Raw genomic sequence first — 22,126 nt, forward strand, 5'->3', positions numbered from 1 at the left:
ACCAAACTTTTGTCTTTGGGCAATTTATGTCATTGCCCATTGTCAGCCAACAGTTCGTCATGTCTCCTCCACCTGGGCCCGGGGAAACGCTGCCATTGGTTTCCTTGTCTCTGGAATTTTTGGCCAATTGGAGCTTCGCTGCGAATCAGCGCCCGCGCTGGGGCCTGGCAAGGCTGATTACGTACGCGATCGAGAAGAAGCTGGGAAAATTGTACATGAGAATTATGTAAATTGTGATTTTAATATTACACTTTGGTCTATGATATGAGCCATTGCAGAGTCTTTGCGTCTTGTGATCTCTTGCCAGTGGTGGCTGGCTTTGTGCAAGAAGACAGGTGGTGGTACATCGTTCAGCGAGAACCTTGAGAGTGATCTCGCTAGGAATTTGCATGGCGGGGTAGCGACGAGCAGTGAGGTTTGTGGACGTGGCCGGCCCCGGGTATCCCACATCATTCAGGAAGCTAGATTTCGATGCTCTATGCAGTCCCCATCTGATGGAGGTTCATCGTGAGTCTGCCGTCTTGAATGCTTCTCTCCGTCCACGTGCGCACTCTGGCGAGGAGCCTATCCTCAACCCGAGTCAGGGCGGTCCATATGGTCTCCCCATCGTGAGCACGTCACGCAGCGCCCTTGCCCTCGACCCATCCGATGGGAATCAGGGCACCCGCAACTTCATCGACGCCCCTCTCCGTAGCAAGCAGATTGAACTGCGATGCCGCATTTCCCGTGTCAAGCACGTCCACGCGGATTCCGAGCGAGCTGAGGTGCTTTTTCGTGGACGGAGCTAGCGGAACGATCTTGGGGCCGACGCCGAGAATAAGAAGATCTGCAAAGAGCCACGTCAGAATAGTGTTCAATTATCGTAGACATCGCCAAAAGGGGGACGAACCAGGTCGAGGCCAAACCAGCTCCAGCACGCCAAACGCCTCTGGGGGAATCTCGAATTGGCCCTTGGCATTAATCAAGTTCATCGTGCCCTTGGCCTCCCACGGCCGCCACTCGAATGCCTCGCCGCCGATAAGCAGGGCAGCGTTTCCATCCAGAATCTTGAGGCCACTGTTCAGGGAGAAGCCGTCCGACATGCAGACATCGATTGATGTTGACGGAGTCGGCGTGTTGCCCAAGACGTCGAGCTCGCTGAAGTCGGTACCACCTTCATACTCGTTCGTCTTGTTCTTTTTTAACCTTGGCGGCGCCGTATGGAATTGACTGCGTAGGCATGCGATTTGCGAAGGAGCTGCTGAGGGTCGCAAAGGCGTCGAGACTCGGGGGAGCGATCGGGGAATCGTGCGCTGGGCGCGCACGAATGCGCGGAGCACGCGAGTGCTTGCGGGAGAATACATGAATACGGGCCGGATACTTGTGTCGAATGAGTGAACGGATGCTGCGGGTAGGAACGAGAAGCTTGCGTCGGGGTGGTTGGAGTTGTTTGACGGAAGAGTTGGGTACAAGCAGGAATTTTCCCGCAGAGCTACTTCAGTATCTTGAACGTCATGATTACAAGGTTGAGCTACCAAAAAAAACCACCAGTCGTGATGGCGGGGAACCACATCAAAAACAGTCACGCGAAAGTAGCAGTGTCACGCATCATATACCGTGGAGTTCAGAGCGCGACGGCGCCAAAAGTTCAATTCGCTGTCATAATTCCGATACTGGGGGATAAACCACTTTTGTTCTTTTGGGCGCCTCGACTCGATTGAAAACCGCGGGGTCGTCACTCAGAAAGCAACAGAAAATATGAGATCCCACGTTTGACAACCAAACAAAATTTTTGAAAGGGCTCGATTTCCGTTTTCATTCAGGTATCGAGGCCTAAGAGTGCCCTAACGCACAGCAGCAGACGAACCGTCATCAATCCGCCTGTGGCCGACGATTCTTGTGTATCATGCAGTTCCTTTTGCCCTTATTGAACACCTAAGCAATGAACCAACCCCCTAAAATTTCCCATTCCGGCCAGCTTTGGTTTTTTGACGTGTGACGCAAGAAAGAATGAGACGTTTATTTCTTCTTCTCGGACTGGCTCTGCTCCTTGAGCACCTTCTTGACGATCTTCTGCTCCTCGATCAGGAAAGCGCGGACGATGCGGTCACGAACGCAGTTGCCGCATCTGGAGCCGCCGTAGGCACGCTGGACGGTCTTCTTGGGCTTGGAGATCTGGGCGTACTCGCGAGGGCGGAGGGCGGGGACCTGTGGCGGGACAATTAGCATTATCCTCGCGTTTGTATGAAACCGTGCTGAAGTTCGGCATCGTGAGAGTCCGATCATCTGAGAGCGCCGCTGATTTCGTTCCTCCTGCTCGTCCTTGATCCGAGGATGATTGCAAGCCCTTGCTGATGACGACCACCCTTCCTCCATGTCCTCCTACAACAGTCCAATGCACTCCCAGATGATGGTCTCTCGAGTCTCGCTTCGGCCGTGGTGTTTGGATCGAACTTACGCCGGGCAGCTTGACGCCGCAGTCACCGCACTTGGGGGCAGTGCCGCGCTTCTTGATGTGAAGGATACGGAGCTCACCACCGGGGGTCTTGACGATACGAGTCCGGTTGGAGGTGGTGTTGTAGCTGCAAATTTTCCCCAGTCAGTCTTGTCGATTTTTCTCGACCTGCACGGCGTGCACGCCGATGCGAAAACAAACGCCGTCTCTCGAAAAATTCGATCGCGACATTTCGATTCGGAGTGGGAAGAGACTCACCCGTTACGGCGGCGGTAGGTGACACGGGCTCCGGCCATTTTGACTGATTGATGGTGCTGCGGACGTTAGTTGAGCAGAAGTCGTGAATCGCAAGCTGGAGAATTATTTTGTCTGGTCGAAATTTGTGGTTGTGAATTGATGGTGGGGCGTTCCAGCCCTCTACTGCGTACTAAGCGGCAGGTACGATCGAACCTGGCAACAAATGGCGGCAGGTGGCATGCCTGCCCCTTCAGTCCATCACGTCACGTGGCTCTCAATCAGTCCCCATGCTGCGACCCTTCAGTGTCTCTCTGGAGACGTTCATTGTGAGCGTCAACGATGGCTCAATGATATGTTCACAGTGACTTATGACCCAACAGGTTTAATCATCAGACAGCCTTATCTTACTGTGCTAGAGTGACTACTTCTCTTGCGGTCGCTTACTCTGTCTCACCGTCGTCGTCGTCGTTTTCGTCTTTGCTACTGTCGTTGTCGTTATCGTTTTCGCTTTCAATGAGAGTAACTAAGTACCAAGGGAAAGTGTAGCACAGGAAACATATGCGGTCTCTCAAACATCATCTTCTCAAGGGTTCTAGCACTTGTTCTGAAGGAAAACTGACGGGAGGCAAAGGCTGTTTTATTTTGTCTCGACTGATACTGAGCGCTTCAAAGCAACGCCGCATAAACATATCCCTTTTCCCTCGAAACCCCCTACGCCATGCGCAATAATTCAAATCAGGTTATGCCAAACTATGACGACTCTGGCTCTAATGTTGTCCAGTCGGGGTGCTCAGTTGCGCGCCAGGGTTTGACGCCATTGGGCTCTTCTCTTCGTCTTTGAGAGGCATGATTCATGATCTTGGTCATCTCCTCGCTCTTTCGAAGATCTTGGAAGTCGTGCACCTCCTTTCTGGCCGCCTCTACTGACTTGATGAAACTGGCGAACTTGTCCTTGGCTGGCGGTAAACGTTAGCTGACGAAATTGGAAAATGCTCATGGCCGTGGATGTGCAGCACATACGAGTTGGTTGATGCGCGGACAAAGGGTCCATCATCCGTGGGATCGTGGTGCGCAAACCTCGCAGCTGTGAGAGGGGTCAGTTCGACTGAAGTCGGGCAGGACTGCAGGGGACACCGACCTGGGTGTGCAACAGCTTCAGCTGGTTCAATGACTGCTCTAGGCGTTCTTCATCCCACGCCTCATTGCCAGGCTCGGACTTGATGGCTGGGTTGTTGTTTGCCATGGTGATGCGGGTTAAGACGTCGCCCTTGGAGATGGAAACCCTGAAAGGCCGGCTCGGTAATTGTTTCCCCAAGGGGGAGATTGACGTTGAATCCGGGACGAATCGATATGTCGAGCGCCGCGGACCGAGGTTGCTTTGAGAGCCTGGCCCAGAGGGTGGATGCAGCGATGGATGTAGGTAAAGATGCAGAGTCGGGCACACTGGCAGTCCAGGTGTAATGTATGGCGCAAAATTGTTTGCGCGCCGCCTCAAATCCAAAGTGCAAGTGCAAACGTACCACCTTTCATGCAAGTAGCCACTTGGGGTCCAAAGCAGGCACTGCGCCGGCAGGCAAGTCAGAGATTTGTTGGTGGTTTAGGTGAGCCAGCTTGGAAGCGTTGGTGTTTCCGATGCGCGGCGCGGTGCGGTGACAGTGAGAGCTCACGACGGGAATTAGCGTAGGGGCCAGAAGCCGCTCCAAGCCAGGGACCGTGGAAAGGACGCTGAATGTGGTCACCGGCGACACGTCAATCTGGAAGGTGGTTGGCGCGGGCCACAGATGGCCCCACTTCATGCCGTCTGGTGCAGCGTCAAGGTCGCTGTGCCTCGAGCAAGTGAAGGGCGGTACTTGTTGGGTCACGTGAGCTGCGAGTCCAGCAAGGAGGTAAACTGTCAAAGAAAAAGAGAGAAGCGGTAACAACGGGAGGAAACAAAACAAAAGAGACTTCAGCTGCAACATCAGTATCGCTCTCGCCCCCATCAACTTCATCAGACCACTGCAGGACACGAAGTGCATCCGAACGAATTGCGCATCTCTCCGGTCGAGGAAAGTGCAGCATCGTCGTACAGAAGCAGCAGGGAACATTGGTACCTAAAAGGTACGCTGCCGCGCCAAGGGGTGCAGGCCTGCAGCTGGGATCCTGGAAGCTGACACTCGCTAAAAGCTAGCCGGAAGGCGGATTAACTGCGAACCTAGTTCAGACCGTGCGGATTGGAATTCTCTGACTCCAACCTCTCCGTGTTCCTACCTTTCCGTCACGAACCCAGCTACTTACCAACTGTGGAAAGCTGCATCTGAGCTAAACCAACAAAACCTTGACGCCCGCACTTCGTTTTCTCTTCACTTCAGCAGAGCTTCATCATTCCTTTTTCGACGCGTCCTTTTCTCTCCGGACTCGTCGCCAGATACACTTTTTCCCCACCTTCCCTTCACATCCGCCAAGCTGGACTCTTCCGCCATCATGTCGAATGCGCCCCCGCCGGCGCTTTTACCTCCGCCCGAGGGTATATTCCGCTCCTTCGAAGATCTTCTGAGCTCCGTCCAGCGCGTCGCCAAAGACCAGGGCTACGGTGTCGTCAAGCTCCGCGCCTCCAACTACCGCGATGGCAAGCCCACTCGCTACGACTTGGTATGCGACCGCGGCGGCGTCAAGTACAGCAGCACTGCAAAGAAGCGCAACCCCTCCACGCGCAAGGTCGACTGTCCCTGGCGCGCCAAGGCCGTCTGCGAAGTTCAACTCGGCAACCAGTGGCGTTTCGCCGTCCAGGAGGGTAGCCACAACCATGAGCCTCGCGTCGCGACCGCCCCTCCCGGCCAGGAAAACACGCCGCTGGCCCAATCCATGCGGTCCTTTACTAACAAGATCGACCGCATGAGCCACGACATGGCCCAGGGCTTCATGCGGATAGAGCAAGCCCTCGACCAGATGAACAAGCGCTTGGAAAACCTCGAGAACCGCGCCGGAGGATACGAGCCCCGCTTCCAGAACATGGAGTCGCGACTACAAGGTGTGGAGGCCCGTGGCAGCATGGAGCTCCCTATGGATGATGTCGATGCCCGACTTCTGTCAACCTCGGTCATGTAGGAAAACGGCCAAGTCGACATGTCGGGCATGGGAGCTCTGTCGGGCGCGAATGCGCACGGCGGATACGCGACGGACAACCACGCTGGTTTGTCCTAGAGCACTCCTATGTTAGTCGACCCGAGGCCATTTACATCGATATCCACGCGTCACACGGAACCAAGACAAGGAAGCAAAATGACTAGACGATTCAGGGTCACATTTCTCTCGAGGATGAGACTTCAGGCAGGGAGCCAGACCTAGGGCTGGATGGGCAGGCATGTCATGTTATCAGGGCGTTGAAGGGAGGCTTGGGCGTTTGGGACTCATCATCTGTTTTTTCACCTCTTTCCAGCCACATGGCGATATCAGTCCCGGTTTGGGCTGGGATTGATCCGTTTCGAGGTCATGTTATTATACGAAAATTTCTTGCGCAAGGCGGGGGTCGGCTTTTTGCGATTTGGCAAGACGAGAGCAGCAGCAGCAGACAATGGGGTTCATTGTAGCAAGAGAGGCGCCCAGAGGCGTATCATCGGTAGAGCGCGACTGCAATACCAACCAGTACATGTCCACAGTTCTTTCCCATTGCTTGGTGAATGCGTTGACTCGCGGAAGGTGAGGTGACATTCGAGGCAGCTGAGCCGGGTGCCGAAGCATGACGTAACAGGAGACAGCTTAAACATTGCGATTGCCCTTTCTTTGCGGACCTGGCCGTTGCAACTCTCACCTCAACCGGTCGAACGTCGCCATTCCGCCACGGATCCAGAGGCATTGTCTCGTCGTCTGCTCCCAACAACGACCGTGAGACACACGTCCGCTCTGGCTTACACGGATTGCATATCGGAGACCAGTCCGCGGCACAGTATCAACTGACACCCCGGATTCCAACTTCGCACGTCCGCAAGGCGCACACTGTGAAGGAGTTGGCCAGCTTCCCACACACCCGAACAAACCCCTCCTTGACAAGCTCCGGTTGGTTTCCTTCTTGGTAAGGTAGCAAACAATGTTCCCAATAGAGAAAATGCACGCCGGGTAGAAGAACGCCACGCGCGAGATTAGCAGGCAGGTAGCCTGACCTGATCGCTCGGAAGCCCCTCCGCCCCCGCGCGCCCTCTCCGGTTTTCTTTTCGGTGCCCTTTCAACGGGTTTCTTTTCACGACTGGCCACCCCAACTTGCGAAACCCATCCCAGCATCCCAACGGACCCCGGTCCTGCATATCCAAAGCTCCAGACCACGCCCTGTCTGCACCACCACCACCACCACCACCACCTACGCAACCGCGCGCAACCACTCTGTGTAGGACTCATTTCGGTCTTCAGGCCCGGGAGCGTTGGACAACCCAGGATGTCGCGCAGGTTTGTGCGTTCATCCGAAGAATTCGTCGCCTTACCTGCACTTTCCGGTCAACATTTCGAGGCCGAGAACCAGCCCAAGTCCCTCAATCGCAGGCGCAGCAGTCACATCGCACGGCGTAATGCGTGACAGCCTATCAACAGCTGGGAACCCGCCCTTCGAATTTGAGGGTTTTCGGCGACAATGCATCGCTCGTAAGGGCGCCTGCATTAACTCTACCCGCCGAGCCCAGTCCCAGCCGGCTCAGACTGATGGACAGCAGCAAACTCCTACCAACCAGCTCCGACGGACATGTCTCGAATATCCAAACGAAACCTCGTCATGTTTGCCTGCCCGCCTGTGCTGTCCTTATTCAGACCACCCGCTTTTCCCGGTTATTACGAATCCATCGGGTCGGTACCCAGTGAGGACAAAGCCGTTGGCTGCTTCGTCCTGTTTTCCCCATGCACATGATCAAAGCGCACATTCGGGGACCATCAGGGATGCTCGGGACTCGCTAACTACTTTGCATCACGGCAATGGGACGTGTGTATCTACGGCCACTGTCGGAGCCGGCGACTCGGGGTCGTGGTGGAGCACCATGTCACGAGCAGGCAGCTGGATTCACCAACACGTTTGCCCCCTCCTGGTCCCGAGATATGCATTGTCGTCGTCGATGCCGTCGTCTTCAAGGGTGTGGGTTGGTTGCGAGCGGCCCTCGAACTTCATCGAACAGAGAACGCATCCCGCCGAGGCGGCGGCGGTGCCCGGGGCCGGTTTGTCACAGGTGATTGACAGCGGAAAACCCGAGCCTTATTTCCCCCCAACGTAACCGGCCGTAAAACCAACCAACCGCTCTTTGGGATTGTCTCTATAAATCCCAAAAAGGACATTGCTCTCCCCATCCCCCTCACCTCCTGCAATGACCTCCTGGTACAGTCACACACCAGCAGGAATACTCAGCTCGAAAGCAACCCAGTCTGCAAGCGACGTTTACCGCCGACAAATGTCCGTCTAAGCCTTCCAATAAGGATACTCGAAAGGTTCGCAGTCGGAAGGCAGCAGCCTCTGCTCACTTCTAGAACCGGTGTTTCGACGCATATCCATGGAACGATTCCTTGTTCACAATCTGCTACTTATCGTGGAAGCCGCCATGCGGCCCCAAAGGATCCAAGCTTCTAGCATGTTTGCCTGCTCGACCAGGGGTTCTTCCCTCGTCGGGCAGCAAACACTGTTTCCTCTTTTCCCATCCCTCCCTCTTCGTCGATCCCTTCAGCCACCAGGTAGACGCACACCCAAGGTGGTATCCATCTCGCGTCTAGCCCTCGCCTGTCGAGCTGGGCGTGCGCAAACCGAGAGGCACAAGTCAGGCAAGCCCCTGTACAACGACTGTCGCCTGCGCGTCCAACGAAATCGGGAGAATCCTAGCACCGTCATATCACATCGCTTTGTGAGGGTCAATACGCGAGGCCCCCCGCGGTACCCAACTATACAAGCAGGGCCTGAACAAGGGCAGAAGGATGAAGCGCATGAAGAGCCAACGCCAAGGTTTGTTCCCGTTTCTATGAGGCTGAATGCGGGAAAAGTGCGGGAAAGGCATGGGCCTCAGGTGAGGCAAGTCAAAACGGCAATTGCACATGGGCCAACTCGCAAATCTGGGGGCCGACGAGTCGAAATCCGCGTCTTTTGTCTCTGGCATATCTCCTCACGACACAGGATGTGTTCGAAGAATGACCTGTGGACCTTGGTAACCGGCAGCTTGCTCTCTTTTTAATTCTTACCGCCCCGGTGAAACATGACCTGCCACCTACGCACCTCGGACTCTGCACCCAACGCGAACGGTCAACGACGAATTTACCACAAACATGTTGGCCCCAACGAAGAGCGATCACCGCCAGGCATACGAAACCATGGTTCGGAAACGTGTTTCCATTCAATGATGTTCACACAATGCTTCTAGCTGTCGTTTGCTGCTATGATTAGAAATGGTCCAGCGTACGTACTTGTCCCTCCAGCCTTCCCCCCTATGCAATGAAAGAATTCACAGACGCTCGTAAACTCCAGAATATGCCGAATATGCCCCCAGACAACAACCAATGACTCATATCACATGTAGGCTTACAAGAGGTGGGCGTACTCCTGCTCCTGGCTCCAGCTGCCGGGGTCCTCGGCAGGCAGCTGCTGCATGCTCATGGCACCCAACTGCTTGATGTTCATCTTCTCCCGCAGCTCGTCCGTGATCTTGTCGACGTCGACGTTGAGGTAGCTGCGCAGGAACTTGCCGACGTCGGTGTTCTCGATGTTGCCGCGGATCTGCATCGCCTCCTCGCCGCCCGTGCTGTACACGTTGACGTCGAGCGCCGTGTGGCCGTGCGTGCTCCAGCCGATGTGCGCGCGCAGGCTGATCATGGCGGCGAAGGTCTGCACCGACACGCCCGGGTCGTTGACCAGCGCGTCGAGCTCCTCCGGGTGGGCGTTCTCGATGCCGAGGCCGGGGATGACGAGCTCCTGGTTGACCCACTTCTTGAGGTCGTCCTTGCTCTTGGCCTTGTTGTTCGCGACGTGCTGGATGAACTTCTTGGAGAGCAGCTCGGCGGAGGCGGTGGCCTTGGCGAGCTGGCGGGGGTACCAGTTGTACACGGGTAGGTGCCCGGGCTCCTGGAGGGCCGTCGCGAGGCCGCCGGTTTCGTGGTCACTCGTGGCTACCAGCAGAGACTCGGTCTTGCTGTTCTTGACAAAGTCTGAGACGTGCTTAAAGGCCTTGTCGTACTCGAGGACCTCGTGGACCTGGGCGGCGGGGTCGTTGATGTGGCCGGCGTGGTCGATTCTGCTGCCCTCGATCATGAGGAAGAAGCCATGGTCGCTGTTCTCCGTCGCCTTCTCGAGCGCGCGCAGGGCAGTGGTGGCCATCTCGCTCAGACTGGGGTAGACGTCGCTCATGTTGCGGCGGTCGAGCTCGAAAGGGATGTCGCCGGGCGCGAAGAGGCCGAGTTGAGGGAAGCTGACCTTCTCGCCGAGCTGGAGCGCGTCAAAGGCCTTGCGGTCGCCGGCGTAGCTCCAGCCAAACTCGTCCTGCGCCTTGGCGACAACGTCCTCGCTGTCCAGTCTGCAGCTACCTTCGGTACCGTTGGGGAGAAAGTGGCAGCGTCCGCCGCCGAGCATGATGTCCACAACCCGGCCCAAGGGACCGGCGCCGACCTCCTGCAGGGCAATGTCGTCGTTCATGGCGCGGGTCAGGACGTGGCTAGCGAAGCAGGCGGGGGTAGCGTCGGTGATGTCGGTGGTGACCACGAGGCCGGTCATGAAGCCGGCGCGCTTGGCGGCCTCGAGGACCGTTCCGCAGGGCTCATAGTCGGGCAGGACCGAGATGGCGCCGTTGTAGCTCTTCTTGCCGCAGGAGAAGGCAGTGGCGCCGGCAGCGCTGTCGGTCACGAGAGAGTTGGAGGAGCGAGTGCGGCTGGAGCCCCAGAAGTGCTTGTCGAGGGTGAGGACATCGTCTTCGGGCAGGCCGTTGATGTGCTGGCGGAAACTGCGCGTGAGGGAGAGCGAGGCGGGGCCCATGCCGTCCGAGACCATGAAGATGAGGTTGCGCTTGGTGGGGTGGCGGAACTGGCCGCCGCCGGTCTGGTGGCGGTGCTGCGCCCAGACGGCGAGGACGATGACGGCGGCGGTGGCGACGAGGGCCCAGATGAACAGGATTATCTCGCGGAGGCGGGAGGGGCCTGGGGGGAGGGGGTCGGCGTCGTCTGAGGCATCGTCGGGGTTCGGTTGACGGCGAGAGTCATCGGACGGGTTTGAGATGAGCGGCGTCCTCTCAGAGGTCGACTGTTTGCTCGGAGACGTCTTGTTAGCCATTTTCTTCTGTATCGTGATTCATACACTGCGCGCGAGCGGCCGTGTTTCCTCGGAGAGAGAAAGCGAAAGTTTCTGGGTGACGGAAGCTTGTTTTGTTTGCTCGGGGCACGTTAGAAGGGGAGAAAGGAGGGAAGTTCTTACCATGTTTGCAAAACGTGTTCGGCAAGTCTTGCCCGTGTCGTGGCAAGCTGCTTCAGATGTTGTCGCAGGATTTTGCCTTGCACGCGCAGTCGCAGCTGGGGAGGAGCGCCGGTTTTGAAGGTTGTCGCTGACTCCCACACTACGTAAGTACCCCCGTCAGATTGATAAAGGAGCTGTGTTAATTGCACCACCGCCCACACCGCAGAGGTGAGGAGGCTGGGTAGGCGACGGGGTAGCAGCGCCTGGGAAAACTGCCTTGCCGCCTAAAGTCTAGCGCGGTGGACAAGGTACCTGACCTGGCGACCCGGCCCTGGGGGGAAACGAAGCTCCAGGAATGTTTTGGGTAATGGGTCACGGACTGCCTGCAGCAAGACGCTGGAAGACGGGGTTCACATTTTTGGGGTTGAATTGCGCGGGTGGGGATTGGTGCAGGTCTGCAGCCCATGTGCCGGTGACATCACGTCCCATGGTCAGCAAGATTGCGTTTTTTTTTTGTCGCTGCTTCTACGACTTCGGATTACTTTCGACCAGCATATGCGGGACGAGCCTTCTCCCTCTCCCCATCTATCTCACACATCTCTGTCTAATGAACTGACTGACTTGCACGCACAGCGCGCACCAACCACATCCGCCCTCCAAGGTTTGAGGGGTCTTGGTCTGTGTGCAGCAGGGAGCTGTCACCTGCTCGTCGCCGTTGGATGGGATGGCATCAGGTGGTTTTGGTGGCATCTGCGGGGAACGGGCCAAGCGGGCGATCTGCCATGCCAGCGAAACCCAACTCGGTATGGCCTGGAATCAAGGAGGGTTGGACGAGGCGTGGTTGGGTAAGAAAGGGTATTATCGGTGTACCGCTGTGTGGCCGTTGATGTTCTGAAATGATATCCGGCATGTGGGATGGTCGGTTGGTTTTCATTGAACGGGCCGTTGTAGTATACTTGCTCGAAGGCGGGATACGGGGAGGTGCTTAGATCTGGTGGCTGTGGCAAATGTCTTGCTTCATCGTGATGCACAAGCTTGTTCTGAGGTTCCCGTTGGGTGTTTGCGGCTGCCTTGACAATTTGAAGCAGTGGTGATTGGCCATCAAAGCTTGTGCCGCCGGTTTGTCACAACAGCCTCATTCTGGCAGCCAGACATCAACGTCCCGTTTATCTGCATATTTCAGTTTCCTGGCATTAGGATTTCTTGGTTTGCGAGAGATCCTGACGATTAATATGTGTGCCATGAGCTCCTTGCTAAAGATGTAGTTGTGGTACGAGGAGGAAACAACGAGTGTATAAGCATCTTGCCAAACATTGCTCAAGAACCACGATCCAGGTTTATGGACTCTATAACATGGCCCGGTTCTCTGCGAGATACGATGCTCTTCATTTCACCTCTCGGCACCTGTACACCATCACCGGTCAAGCTCCTGGGGAGCTCACCGGTTCAGCCCTGGACGGCTTCGCTTCAACTATGTGTATCTACGTTCTTCTCATACCGATATGTCACCATAACCCACTCCTTCTCTTTGACACTTCTTGTCATCTAGTTCTGGAAGAGTTACAACGTATTAATCAGCCGAACGCTTGGGAGGGAGACGCCCGCGGCGAGATACCCTTCGTCATGCCCGAAGCTTGTGATCCTAGACCGGATAACATCCAACCAATCTACACGAGCGACTCCTGTCATTGGAGCTGTGCCCATGCCCCGCAGCAACATGTTGCTGCTGAAGGACGCGAGCGGTTCTTCGGACCGTCAGAAATGGATTTGATTTCAAATTAGAATTAGGAATAATTACGACAATTACGACAGACAGGGACAAAAGTCTGCGTGTGCCTAATTACATTCGAGCAGAAGATCTGAGCTTAGCAATATTATCATAGCTCACTATAAAGCTATTTAAGCGATGTATGCCCATATTTTGCTTGTGAAATAGATGCGTCACTTGGAACTCACCCTAGACATGTACGACCGCCAACGTTTCCGACGATAATAGATATAACTCTGCCTCACTATTATCGTCATTATTTACTATTGTCACTTTCGTCATTGTCGTCGTCCTTCTTATTATAATCGTTGTCATCGCCACTATCTCTTAAGTATCACATCAAGTCTGCTTTACCTTGAGAGACCTAGGCTACCTACCCATTGAGGGCTTTTTTGGATGGCACTCAATTACTCCATTTTTATTGCTCGACTTCAAGGTGCTGTTGCCTACGACAATATCTCGCTGAAAATGTCTAGGAACGATGATATTAAAAGAAGAGCGGACCTAATATGGTGGAGTTTAGCAGAAGTCTGAATGGAGATGATAAGGGTGAATAAGTTTGCGAGGCTCAGTTACATATTCCCACTGGTTGTGTAAGTGTCCTTGCTTGCATTCGCTCTACCTGGCTCTTCCAATTCTTCAATGTCGGCGGTCTCTCAGGGCCTTTGTACGGGCACCTAAAATGCCCGTTAGGGGCATGTGTCGCTGAAAAATACGATTGGGCGCCCTCCGTTAGCGCACCCGAACAGCGCCAGGCACCGCAACCGACATCGCCCCGCACCAGCTCGAATGCCTGGACCCCATGGACCACTTTACGCGACCAAACGCGCCTTCCTCCAGGCGCCAACGACGACATCGTCACCGATGTCCCGACATCAAACTTCATACAAGTGATTCCAGCCTCAATGACATCATAACAGCAATCGAGCAACTCATCGGATGCCAACATGGCCATCCTCAACTTCACACTCAGCGAGGATGCCGTCACCGCCCTCCGTGAGGTTCTCACCTGCTTGAACAAGTTCAGCGACGAGGTCTCCCTCGAAGCCAAGAAGGACCAGGTTAGTCGCCAGCGCCGAGACAATGCGAATTGTGAAAAGCTGACGAGACTCAACAGCTTGTCCTCTCAACACTTAACTCTTCAAAATCAGCCTACGCCTGCTTCACCTTCACGGCAAGCCGCTTCTGTTCCCGGTACCAATTCGAGGGCAGCGCACAGTATCGCGAAAAGTTTTACTGCACGCTGTACACACGTGTATACCGCCACTTCCGGGTCCGAGGGAAAGAATTGCCACTGACGCTTCACAGGCACTCATCAACATCTTCCGCAGCCGCGGCGGCGGCGATCCCACGCGAGACCGTGAGAGGGAGACCTCGATCGACCGTTGCGACGTGGCAATCCAAGACGGCCCCGGTGTCAAAAGCCGCTTCATCCTGAAGCTGTTCTTCAGAAACGGTAGGGTCGCCTGATTTCCAATCAACCTTCGGATTGAGCTGACATTTGATAGGCATCACATCCGAACACAGACTCTCTTTCGAAGTCGCGGTACCAGTCCGCGCAACTTTCGACCGCAATGAGGCCGTCCACCACTGGAAGATCCCCTCGCGGACCCTGAGGCAGCTGATGGAGCATTTTGGTTCCGGAATCGACTTCCTCGAGGTCGTTTCAGATGGAGAGCACGTCAACTTTATTGGCACAGCAGAGAGAACGACAAATGGAGACGGTATGTTATGTTGTCCATGGTGGAGTGAATCAAGCTAGTGTACTTGCTAACCTTACCCAGAGGTCCTCAAGAAACCCCTTAACACGTCTATCGCCATAGAAGTAGACGAGTTCGAAGACATCGAGGTTGAAGAGAACCTCCGCATCGTCATTAGCGTCAAGGATTTCAGGGCCATCATCCAACACGCTGGCATCGCTGGTACCCATCTCTCTGCCAAATACTCCGCGCCAGCCCGCCCCATTCAGTTCGCGTACCAGGGCGACGGCATCAATTGCGAGTTCCTCCTGATGACGGTCGGCGAGAGGGGCAATCCGGGACAGAAGACGAAGAAAGGCAGGGCCGGTAGCAAAGCCCCGCCCCGGCCGCAGCAGCAACTTGAGGCTGCCGTCGGATCTAGAAGACAGAGCGCTGCGCCTTCCGAACCACCCGAACAGCCTGCCGCGCCGATCATGCCGCCACCGCCTCCAGCTGCGTCTGCTACTCGAATCGGTGCTGCCAGGACGTCATTGTTCGATCTCCGGCCATCTCAACGACCGCCACCCGCTAGTATACGGTCCGAGGGGTTGTTTGTGGATGATGACCAGTGGGAGCCCGTCAGGGACGAAGAGGATGAAGAGGCTGAGGAGGATGCAAGGTTGGAATGGGATCATAGCAACCAACCCGTACGTTCCCAAACGCGCACCACGACTATGTTTGCTGACACGTTGCAGAACCAATCCATCATGCATCTAGACCGTGGTGCTACCCAATATAACGGCGAGATCGATCCGGCGCCTGAAAGCAGCGCAGGTCTGGCGCCTACACAACCCCTAGATGATGTCAGGCGTCTGGGTTTGTTCTACCGGGAGTAGAGGAAGTCGAAAGAGTAGCGTGGCATGTTGCAGTTCAGGAGTTGTATCTGTCCGGTGATGGGGGGCAGTGATCGATTTGCTCAACCGGTAGTGATAGTCACCCAGCTAGTAGCGCAGCCTGCGCCGATACCCGTAATCTTCGATCCAGGGGGGATGAATCTTGACGATGCAATGACATTCCATCGTCCCTTGACGTCGTTATTCTCGACCTGCGGGCCGCAGTTCCCATGCTCTCCCCATCCCCACGCAAGCACATCGCCCTTATCCGTGAAAGCAATGACATGCTCGCTTCCGATAGCGATCTTGCTCAGCTTGGGAAGACTCGGTGGCGGTAGCTGTCCGTGGTCGTCTCGCCCCCAAGCAAGGAGCTCCCCGTCCTTCTTCAACACGTAGACGTTGCCCCAGCTTGCTCCGACGTCTTGCCACTCCGGCACGGATTCAGGGGCTGATGACTTGATGCTCCATTTGTCGGATCCGAGGACGAGCAGCTTGCCTGAATCAGGTGCGCCGAACAAGCAGGTGAAGTCCTTTCCGCAGATGGCCCGAGTAACTTTGAAATCCACGCCCTCGATCTTCCTGGGCGAGTGAACGACAACCTCAGGGCTTCCAGCCTGGCCTTTGCGCACGTTACCCCACCCATACGCCTCCCCGTTGCTTAAGACCGCGATGACATGTCCCATGCAGCCTGCCAAATCCACGACTTCAGTGCCCGCCTGTGGGAATTCCTTGAACAGCGTAGCGGATGGCGAACGGACGAGCAACTCCCCCAAGCCGAGTTCACCCTTCAATCCTGCACCAAAGCTGTACACTCGTGTCGCCTTGCCCTCTCCATCCTTTTGGACAATTACCGAAGCTTCCCAGGTGGCAGCAACAAGGGCAGTCGTTGCATTGTTCTCCCCGCCGTCCTTGCTCAGCTGAATCTTCTGGAAGACAGGTTCCTGAGTCTCGGCCGTCGAAGTCAGACCGCACGCCCCGCTCGTGGCATCCCCGCTCCACCAGAGCTGTCCGCCCTCAGTCAGAAGCAAGGTGTGATTTCCTCCAGCAGCGACCTTGACCACGGGAGACTCTGGCTCGTCGGGGTAGAAAATAGCTTGCTTGGGGACTGACACATCTTCTTTGTGGCCGATTCCAAGTTGGCCAGATCCGTTGGATCCGATTGCAAAAAGGACCGACATTTCGGGAAATTCTGTGTTTGCGCTGGTTCAAGCTCTCCACGAGATGGACTCCTGCAGGTGTAGCTTCAATGTGGATATGTGACAACCAGAAATATCGAAATAACGGAATTCGTCCCCCACCAGTTTCTTCGCATGCATCTAAGCAGCTCAATGGAGGGGACGCCTTCTCTCGGCCAATCATTACCGCGTCTCCGGCGGCCCTCTCCCGTCTCCACACCCAATGGCCGGCGCGAGATCAAAAAGCGGAACTCGAACCGCGTGCAACTTTTTTCTTCTCCTCTGCATCCCACCAAACAGCTTCAGCTTTCGTTTCTCGGTCGTGACTCAGCGCCCCCGAAACCAAGCATCCAAGCGAAAACAAAATTTCCTGGTCTTGCTCAGGATGTGAGAGCTTGCTTCGCGCAGACTTTTGCAGTCTCGACAGAGAATTTTCAGCACCAGAGAGAGCATCTACTTACCCCCCCCAAAGCAGGACAAACACCCACCATGGCATCTTCCTCGACTCCCAACACGCCGCAGGCCATACCCGCCGAGATCGAAAATTTCGTGGTCGGCCTGATTGGCATGGGAGACATGGGGAAGATGTACGCGCAGAGGCTTTCTGCCGCTGGATGGAAGTGAGTAATTGGTTCACCTCTCCTCTCCCAGCTGGGCCTCTGCGTCACGCGATTTCTTCTGGTAAGCTTCACATTTTTCTTCCTCCTCGCGCAAGGCAACTTGCTCCCCTCCCCCTTGGTAATGATGACAAGAGCGCATTTGGCTAGAGTATCGCCCGAGGCCTCGCTGGCAAGCCATTCTGGCCCCGGCTATGGCTGAAGGCTTTCCATGATGATACACCTAGCTACCTTAACTTTACTTTGTCTGAACCTACACCTCAAATTTGCTTCGCTACAAGCTCTCTCATTATCAAAGCAAATGAGCTAACAATTGCTCCCAGGAAACTCGCAGGCATGCCCTTAATATTGCTACACACCTATTAGCGCTAGGGGATTAGGAAGTTGCTGGGAGGAACCAATAGGCTAACGCGGGTTCCGGCAGGATCATGGCGTGTGACCGGGAGGAAAAGTACGAGAACCTGAAAGAAGAGTTCTCCGGAAACGTATGGGAGCTCCTGCCTGCCCTTCCGGTCAACGCACCCGCTGAGCCATGTCCTCTCTTGAACTATAGAACAATATACAAATTTGCCGAAATGGACACTACGTCTCCCGAGCCAGCGACTACATCATCTACAGCGTTGAAGCCGCCGCCATTGACCGCGTGATCTCCCAGTACGGACCATGTATGCCTTGCCTGCACCACTACCAGCTCCTGTCCCCCGTCCCATGTCTAACCAATCTCCACGACAGCAACGAAACTCGGCGCCATCGTCGGCGGCCAGACATCATGCAAAGACCCCGAGATCAAGGCCTTTGAGCGCCACCTCCCCTCCGACGTCGACATCGTCTCATGCCACTCCCTCCACGGACCCAACGTCGACCCGCGCAACCAGCCCCTCGTCATCATCGCCCACCGCGCCTCCCCGCTCTCCGTCCAAAAGGTCGAGACCGTCCTATCCGTCCTCGGCTCTAAGCACGTCTACCTCTCCGCCCACGAGCACGACCGCATCACCGCCGACACCCAGGCCGTCACCCACGCCGCCTTCCTCTCCATGGGCAAGGCCTGGCACGCAAACACCCAGTTCCCCTGGGAGATGTCCCGCTACGTCGGCGGCGTTGAGAACGTGAAGATCAACATCATGCTGCGCATCTACTCCCAAAAGTGGCACGTCTACGCCGGCCTCGCCATCCTCAACCCCGAGGCCCGCAAGCAGATTTCCCAGTTCGCCCGCTCCGTCACCGACCTCTACAAGCTCATGCTCGAGGGCAACGCCCCCGCCCTCCGCGCCCGCGTCCTCGCCGCCAAGGAAAAGGTCTTCGGCCACGACGGCAGCCCCAAGTGGGCCGACCGGCCCCTCCTCAACCCGGACCTGCTCGAGCGCTTCTCCCTCGGCCGCAAGGAGGACCAGACCGAGCCCCCGCGCGCCAACAACCACCTTTCGCTGCTCGCCATGGTCGATTGCTGGGCCGAGCTGGGCATCGTCCCTTACGACCACATGATTTGCTCGACGCCCCTGTTCCGCCTGTGGCTCGGCGTCGCGGAGTACCTGTTCCGCAGCCCTGAGATGCTCGACGATGCGTTGAGGACGGCGATTGAGGATCACACGTACCGCAGCGACGACTTGGAGTTTACGTTTGGTGCGAGGGGCTGGGCGGAGTGTGTCTCCCAGGGACACTTCGAGACGTGGAAGAATCGATTCGAGACGACGCAGCAGTTCTTCCAGCCAAGGTTTAAGGATGCTGTTGCTGTTGGTAACGCCATGATGAAGGCCGTGTTAGAAAGCACGAAGGACTGAGGGTTTTGTTTGGGAAATTGATACGTAGGAGTAGGAGACAAGAAACTGGGCTTGCGGGGGTCTCAATGCCGGTTTTATGAGGAGAATTTCGTCCGGGAGCTCCCACTCAGGAAACCAAAATGTTGTCGTGAAAAGATGCATATCCATTACAAACTGATGATACGGATCTATGACTCGTTCTATAACCTGCAGAGGCGGCGTAGGTTACAATCTGCATTCTGCTGAATATTTCTGCCCACTATCCGTGATTGAAAGGATACAGGCGACATTCCGCTAGCAAAAAGGGTATCTCCCTCCATCCAACGCCGAAACAACCAAAACCACGATTACAACCACGTCGTCCACCAACAACTAGTGACGGACACGAACAGGTCGTCTTGCGGCCGCCCGTCGTGTCGTCGCTTTTAGGAATCAGTTTGACCATCCGCAATGAGAGCTTTCCTCTCCTGCGCTCAAACTTGGGTCATCACATCCGGCACGTGTAACTCAACGCTCTCTTCCAACATGGCAACTCCGTTCTGAACCTTCAGCGGCTGGGCTGAGAACTTGCCCTCCTCTTTCTCGTGCTCTTCCATCGCAGTGGTGACATCAGCGGTCGTGTTGCCCGCGCCAGAAGGCAAGCTGACAGACGCAGTCGAGCTATCATGCATGGACGAGTCGCCATCCAACGACTCTCGGCGTCCAGCTTGGGCAGCGAGGTTTGGAGAACCGGGAGATCGGGGCAAGGGAGGCTGCGGGCTTGGGTATGGCGAGGATGTTTCGGGGTTGCGAAGTCTGGTAGGTAGATCGATCTGTATGTTCAGACTTGCAAGAAGTGACTCGAGGTTATCTTCAGTGCTCGAAGTGTCTCGGCTGGATGTCAATGCCGGAGACGTGGATGTAAGAGAAGGAGCCGTCGACTGCAGATGTGTCAGATATTGCGCATATTTTCATTTATAGTACTCACGGCAGTCTGCGAGCGAAGACCCAGGTTGGCGACTACTACAGGGTTGCAGATCGGCCTGCGACCGAAATGATGAAATCCCCAACCTGTCGCAGCCGTCGCGGGAACGTCGCCGTTAGCGATACTGTCAAGGCTGAGATACGCTCTGTCTGCGCCACCAGGGCGACAGCAAGGACAAATTCTGTACTTGCACCCCTCTCTCGGATTCGGAACCCAGGGTTTGGCGCTTTGGGTCAAGAACTCGGCCAAATCGGACGTATTGGATTCTTTGACAGTGGCTGCCGTCTTGCGATCAGACTCTTGCTGAAGAACTTTGGCAAGCTGGATCATGTCAGTCCCCAGAACATACCCCAGTAAGTGAGAGTCACTGACATGCTTGCGTTGGTTGAAAATGGTCATAAGCTGTTCGCTAGTGTACGTTTTGGCAATAAATTCAGGGGACATTTCCTCGAGAAAGTTGGCTGGGTTTGTGGCCCGCTGCTCTGGACCGCGAAGTCTGGGTTTGACGGTATTGACCATGTCACGGCCCAGCTCGTCAAAATTGCACTTTCCTCGTCAGTCAAGTGGCTTTTACCAAGTCCTCAGCACCTACCTCTTCTCCGCGGCAAATGGCCTCGCGAAGCAACTCCTCGTGATCTTGAGTACAACAGTACAGCCAGCCCAAGGGGCCGAGGTTGCCACAAGAATCGCAGCGGAGATGGTAGCTATAGACGCGGATCAACGTGACGTGAGTGCAGGCCGCGTAGGTTCGCGTCTGACGGGAGGAACCCTGCGGGCCCGTCTTGATCTTGATGCCAGCCATCACGATCTCGAGGAAATGGGCGTCGGATGGTAGTGGCGAGTGTTTGTAGGAGGTCCGTAGGTCAGGTTGTCATTTGGTGATACTCCAAACCCAAAAAGTCCCGGGAGGGGCGAAGGGGTAACAGCCTTAAGGAGTTGAGAAGGAGCATACTCGGGCCTTGGTAGGTGAAAACTAGACTTCTGGGCAGGAGCACCCGCTTCAACTTCACATTCACTAGAAGGTGAAATGCGATGACATCGTGCTTTCATCTTAAAGTGCAGGAGCTCCCGATTTCTGTCACCACCCGCCTTCTTTGTTTGAAGTGCACATTTTCCTGCCGGGGATGCACTGCCCAAACCCTCAGATTTCAACACCACCTGATTATATATTGACCAAGCAGGCACCAAGGCGACTAAATTCCAATTAGGCTATCTCGGTCGGTGGGTTGACGTCTCCGTGTAAGCTTCTGGTGCCGTTCAGAATCAATTATTGGTCTGCAGTAACACTGACATACTTTTCATAACTGTCGGCAGGCTGACGGGTATGAATGACATTGAATGCAAGAAACAATACTCCTACGCATTACTTCTGGGCCTCTGCAAAGCTCTCGAGGATGTGAGTCATGTTGATCGTTGCGAAACTTTGGGTGTTATCGCCGTTGGGCTCGACTCTCCCACCGCTACTTGCTCAGGTTCTCTTACATCGATGTTATCCAGCTCTCTGATATCATTTTGCTGCACCTCGACGCGTACGGTGACACCTTGGTTGCCAATGATATCCGCTATTCGTTTCCACCGGCCGGCAGATGGACGAATTTGTCGACCAACATGCCACTCTTGCTGAAGAACCAAGGGCATCCACAATCTTTTGCATATGGTTGACAAGGTTATACGTCTAGGTAGAGTGCGGATTTCGCCATAGGCGAGAACATGTCACCAATCGCATAGCTCGCCGAGGTAAGGAAGTCTGCTTCTTCCAATCGCCTTGGCATGTCGAACAATGCTAACGCAAGCCCAGGACCACTTTAAGTATTCTCCGTGGAAAGCAGGTTCGAGCTTTAAAACCTGAGGCTCGTTGATGTTGGCTTGATATCAGATGTCACACCCCAGGCTCGCTTATCATTCTGACCCAGCTCATCATCAGCACACACAAACTTCGTTTCGATGAAGAAAAAAAGTTTGGCGGAATTTTGCGAGGGTGCCAAGCTGGTGGGATGCAAAGCGGGAGGAGAATGAGTGGTTCAGATGACCTTCGGACGATTCGGCATCTCCAAAGCATGAAGCTTGATCATTAAACCATCATTTTTTGGGAAGGGTTCACTAGGGGTCAACCCAGCACAGACAATCACTGCCGGCAAGTGCAGGATTCCAGCGTCTGTCAGGATGAGCTGGCGTGCGTCCGTCCGCTACCACCACCCAATTTTTTTTTTCTAGCTGGCCGTCGTCCCCTC

The 22,126-nt window shown here is 55.3% G+C and overlaps 9 protein-coding genes across 9 annotated transcripts; 3 read left to right on the forward strand and 6 right to left on the reverse strand.

The window, feature by feature from the left end:
* Nucleotides 1–617: 617 nt before the first annotated feature.
* ndufaf3 (NADH dehydrogenase [ubiquinone] 1 alpha subcomplex assembly factor 3) lies at nucleotides 618–1,343 on the reverse strand (the record flags this gene model as incomplete). Its single annotated transcript, XM_037317047.1, has 2 exons — nucleotides 618–826; nucleotides 890–1,343. 2 exons carry the CDS (start codon nucleotides 1,341–1,343, stop codon nucleotides 618–620), a joined length of 663 nt encoding a protein of 220 aa, XP_037185683.1.
* Nucleotides 1,344–1,998: 655 nt separating this feature from the next.
* Nucleotides 1,999–2,730, reverse strand: RPL34B (60S ribosomal protein L34-B; the record flags this gene model as incomplete). The annotated part of the gene is made up of 3 exons (XM_037317048.1): nucleotides 1,999–2,187; nucleotides 2,438–2,561; nucleotides 2,693–2,730. 3 exons carry the CDS (start codon nucleotides 2,728–2,730, stop codon nucleotides 1,999–2,001), a joined length of 351 nt encoding a protein of 116 aa, XP_037185682.1.
* Nucleotides 2,731–3,421: 691 nt separating this feature from the next.
* CGCA056_v001789 (uncharacterized protein) lies at nucleotides 3,422–3,914 on the reverse strand (the record flags this gene model as incomplete). Its single annotated transcript, XM_037317049.1, has 3 exons — nucleotides 3,422–3,627; nucleotides 3,692–3,755; nucleotides 3,810–3,914. The coding sequence occupies 3 exons, from the start codon at nucleotides 3,912–3,914 to the stop codon at nucleotides 3,422–3,424; spliced, it is 375 nt and encodes a 124-aa protein (XP_037185681.1).
* Nucleotides 3,915–5,134: 1,220 nt separating this feature from the next.
* CGCA056_v001790 (PKS-NRPS hybrid synthetase) lies at nucleotides 5,135–5,758 on the forward strand (the record flags this gene model as incomplete). The annotated part of the gene is made up of 1 exon (XM_037317050.1): nucleotides 5,135–5,758. The coding sequence occupies one exon, from the start codon at nucleotides 5,135–5,137 to the stop codon at nucleotides 5,756–5,758; it is 624 nt and encodes a 207-aa protein (XP_037184697.1).
* A 3,427-nt stretch (nucleotides 5,759–9,185) lies between these two features.
* On the reverse strand, nucleotides 9,186–10,922 carry PHO8-0 (Repressible alkaline phosphatase; the record flags this gene model as incomplete). The annotated part of the gene is made up of 1 exon (XM_037317051.1): nucleotides 9,186–10,922. One exon carries the CDS (start codon nucleotides 10,920–10,922, stop codon nucleotides 9,186–9,188), a length of 1,737 nt encoding a protein of 578 aa, XP_037184698.1.
* Nucleotides 10,923–13,757: 2,835 nt separating this feature from the next.
* rad9-0 (DNA repair protein rad9) lies at nucleotides 13,758–15,385 on the forward strand (the record flags this gene model as incomplete). The annotated part of the gene is made up of 6 exons (XM_037317052.1): nucleotides 13,758–13,871; nucleotides 13,928–14,065; nucleotides 14,119–14,266; nucleotides 14,319–14,534; nucleotides 14,595–15,196; nucleotides 15,245–15,385. The coding sequence occupies 6 exons, from the start codon at nucleotides 13,758–13,760 to the stop codon at nucleotides 15,383–15,385; spliced, it is 1,359 nt and encodes a 452-aa protein (XP_037184699.1).
* Nucleotides 15,386–15,465: 80 nt separating this feature from the next.
* Nucleotides 15,466–16,560, reverse strand: CGCA056_v001793 (RCC1 repeat-containing protein; the record flags this gene model as incomplete). Its single annotated transcript, XM_037317053.1, has 1 exon — nucleotides 15,466–16,560. One exon carries the CDS (start codon nucleotides 16,558–16,560, stop codon nucleotides 15,466–15,468), a length of 1,095 nt encoding a protein of 364 aa, XP_037184700.1.
* Nucleotides 16,561–17,046: 486 nt separating this feature from the next.
* Nucleotides 17,047–18,952, forward strand: CGCA056_v001794 (putative prephenate dehydrogenase; the record flags this gene model as incomplete). Its single annotated transcript, XM_037317054.1, has 4 exons — nucleotides 17,047–17,177; nucleotides 17,599–17,659; nucleotides 17,728–17,839; nucleotides 17,907–18,952. 4 exons carry the CDS (start codon nucleotides 17,047–17,049, stop codon nucleotides 18,950–18,952), a joined length of 1,350 nt encoding a protein of 449 aa, XP_037184693.1.
* Nucleotides 18,953–19,404: 452 nt separating this feature from the next.
* Nucleotides 19,405–20,697, reverse strand: CGCA056_v001795 (uncharacterized protein; the record flags this gene model as incomplete). Its single annotated transcript, XM_037317055.1, has 4 exons — nucleotides 19,405–19,851; nucleotides 19,899–20,216; nucleotides 20,268–20,441; nucleotides 20,488–20,697. 4 exons carry the CDS (start codon nucleotides 20,695–20,697, stop codon nucleotides 19,405–19,407), a joined length of 1,149 nt encoding a protein of 382 aa, XP_037184694.1.
* Between the last annotated feature and the right edge of the window lie 1,429 nt (nucleotides 20,698–22,126).

The sequence above is a fragment of the Colletotrichum aenigma genome (assembly GCF_013390185.1).
Source record: "Colletotrichum aenigma strain Cg56 chromosome Unknown KSG_Cg56_contig01, whole genome shotgun sequence".
Taxonomy (NCBI): Eukaryota; Fungi; Ascomycota; class Sordariomycetes; order Glomerellales; family Glomerellaceae; genus Colletotrichum; species Colletotrichum aenigma.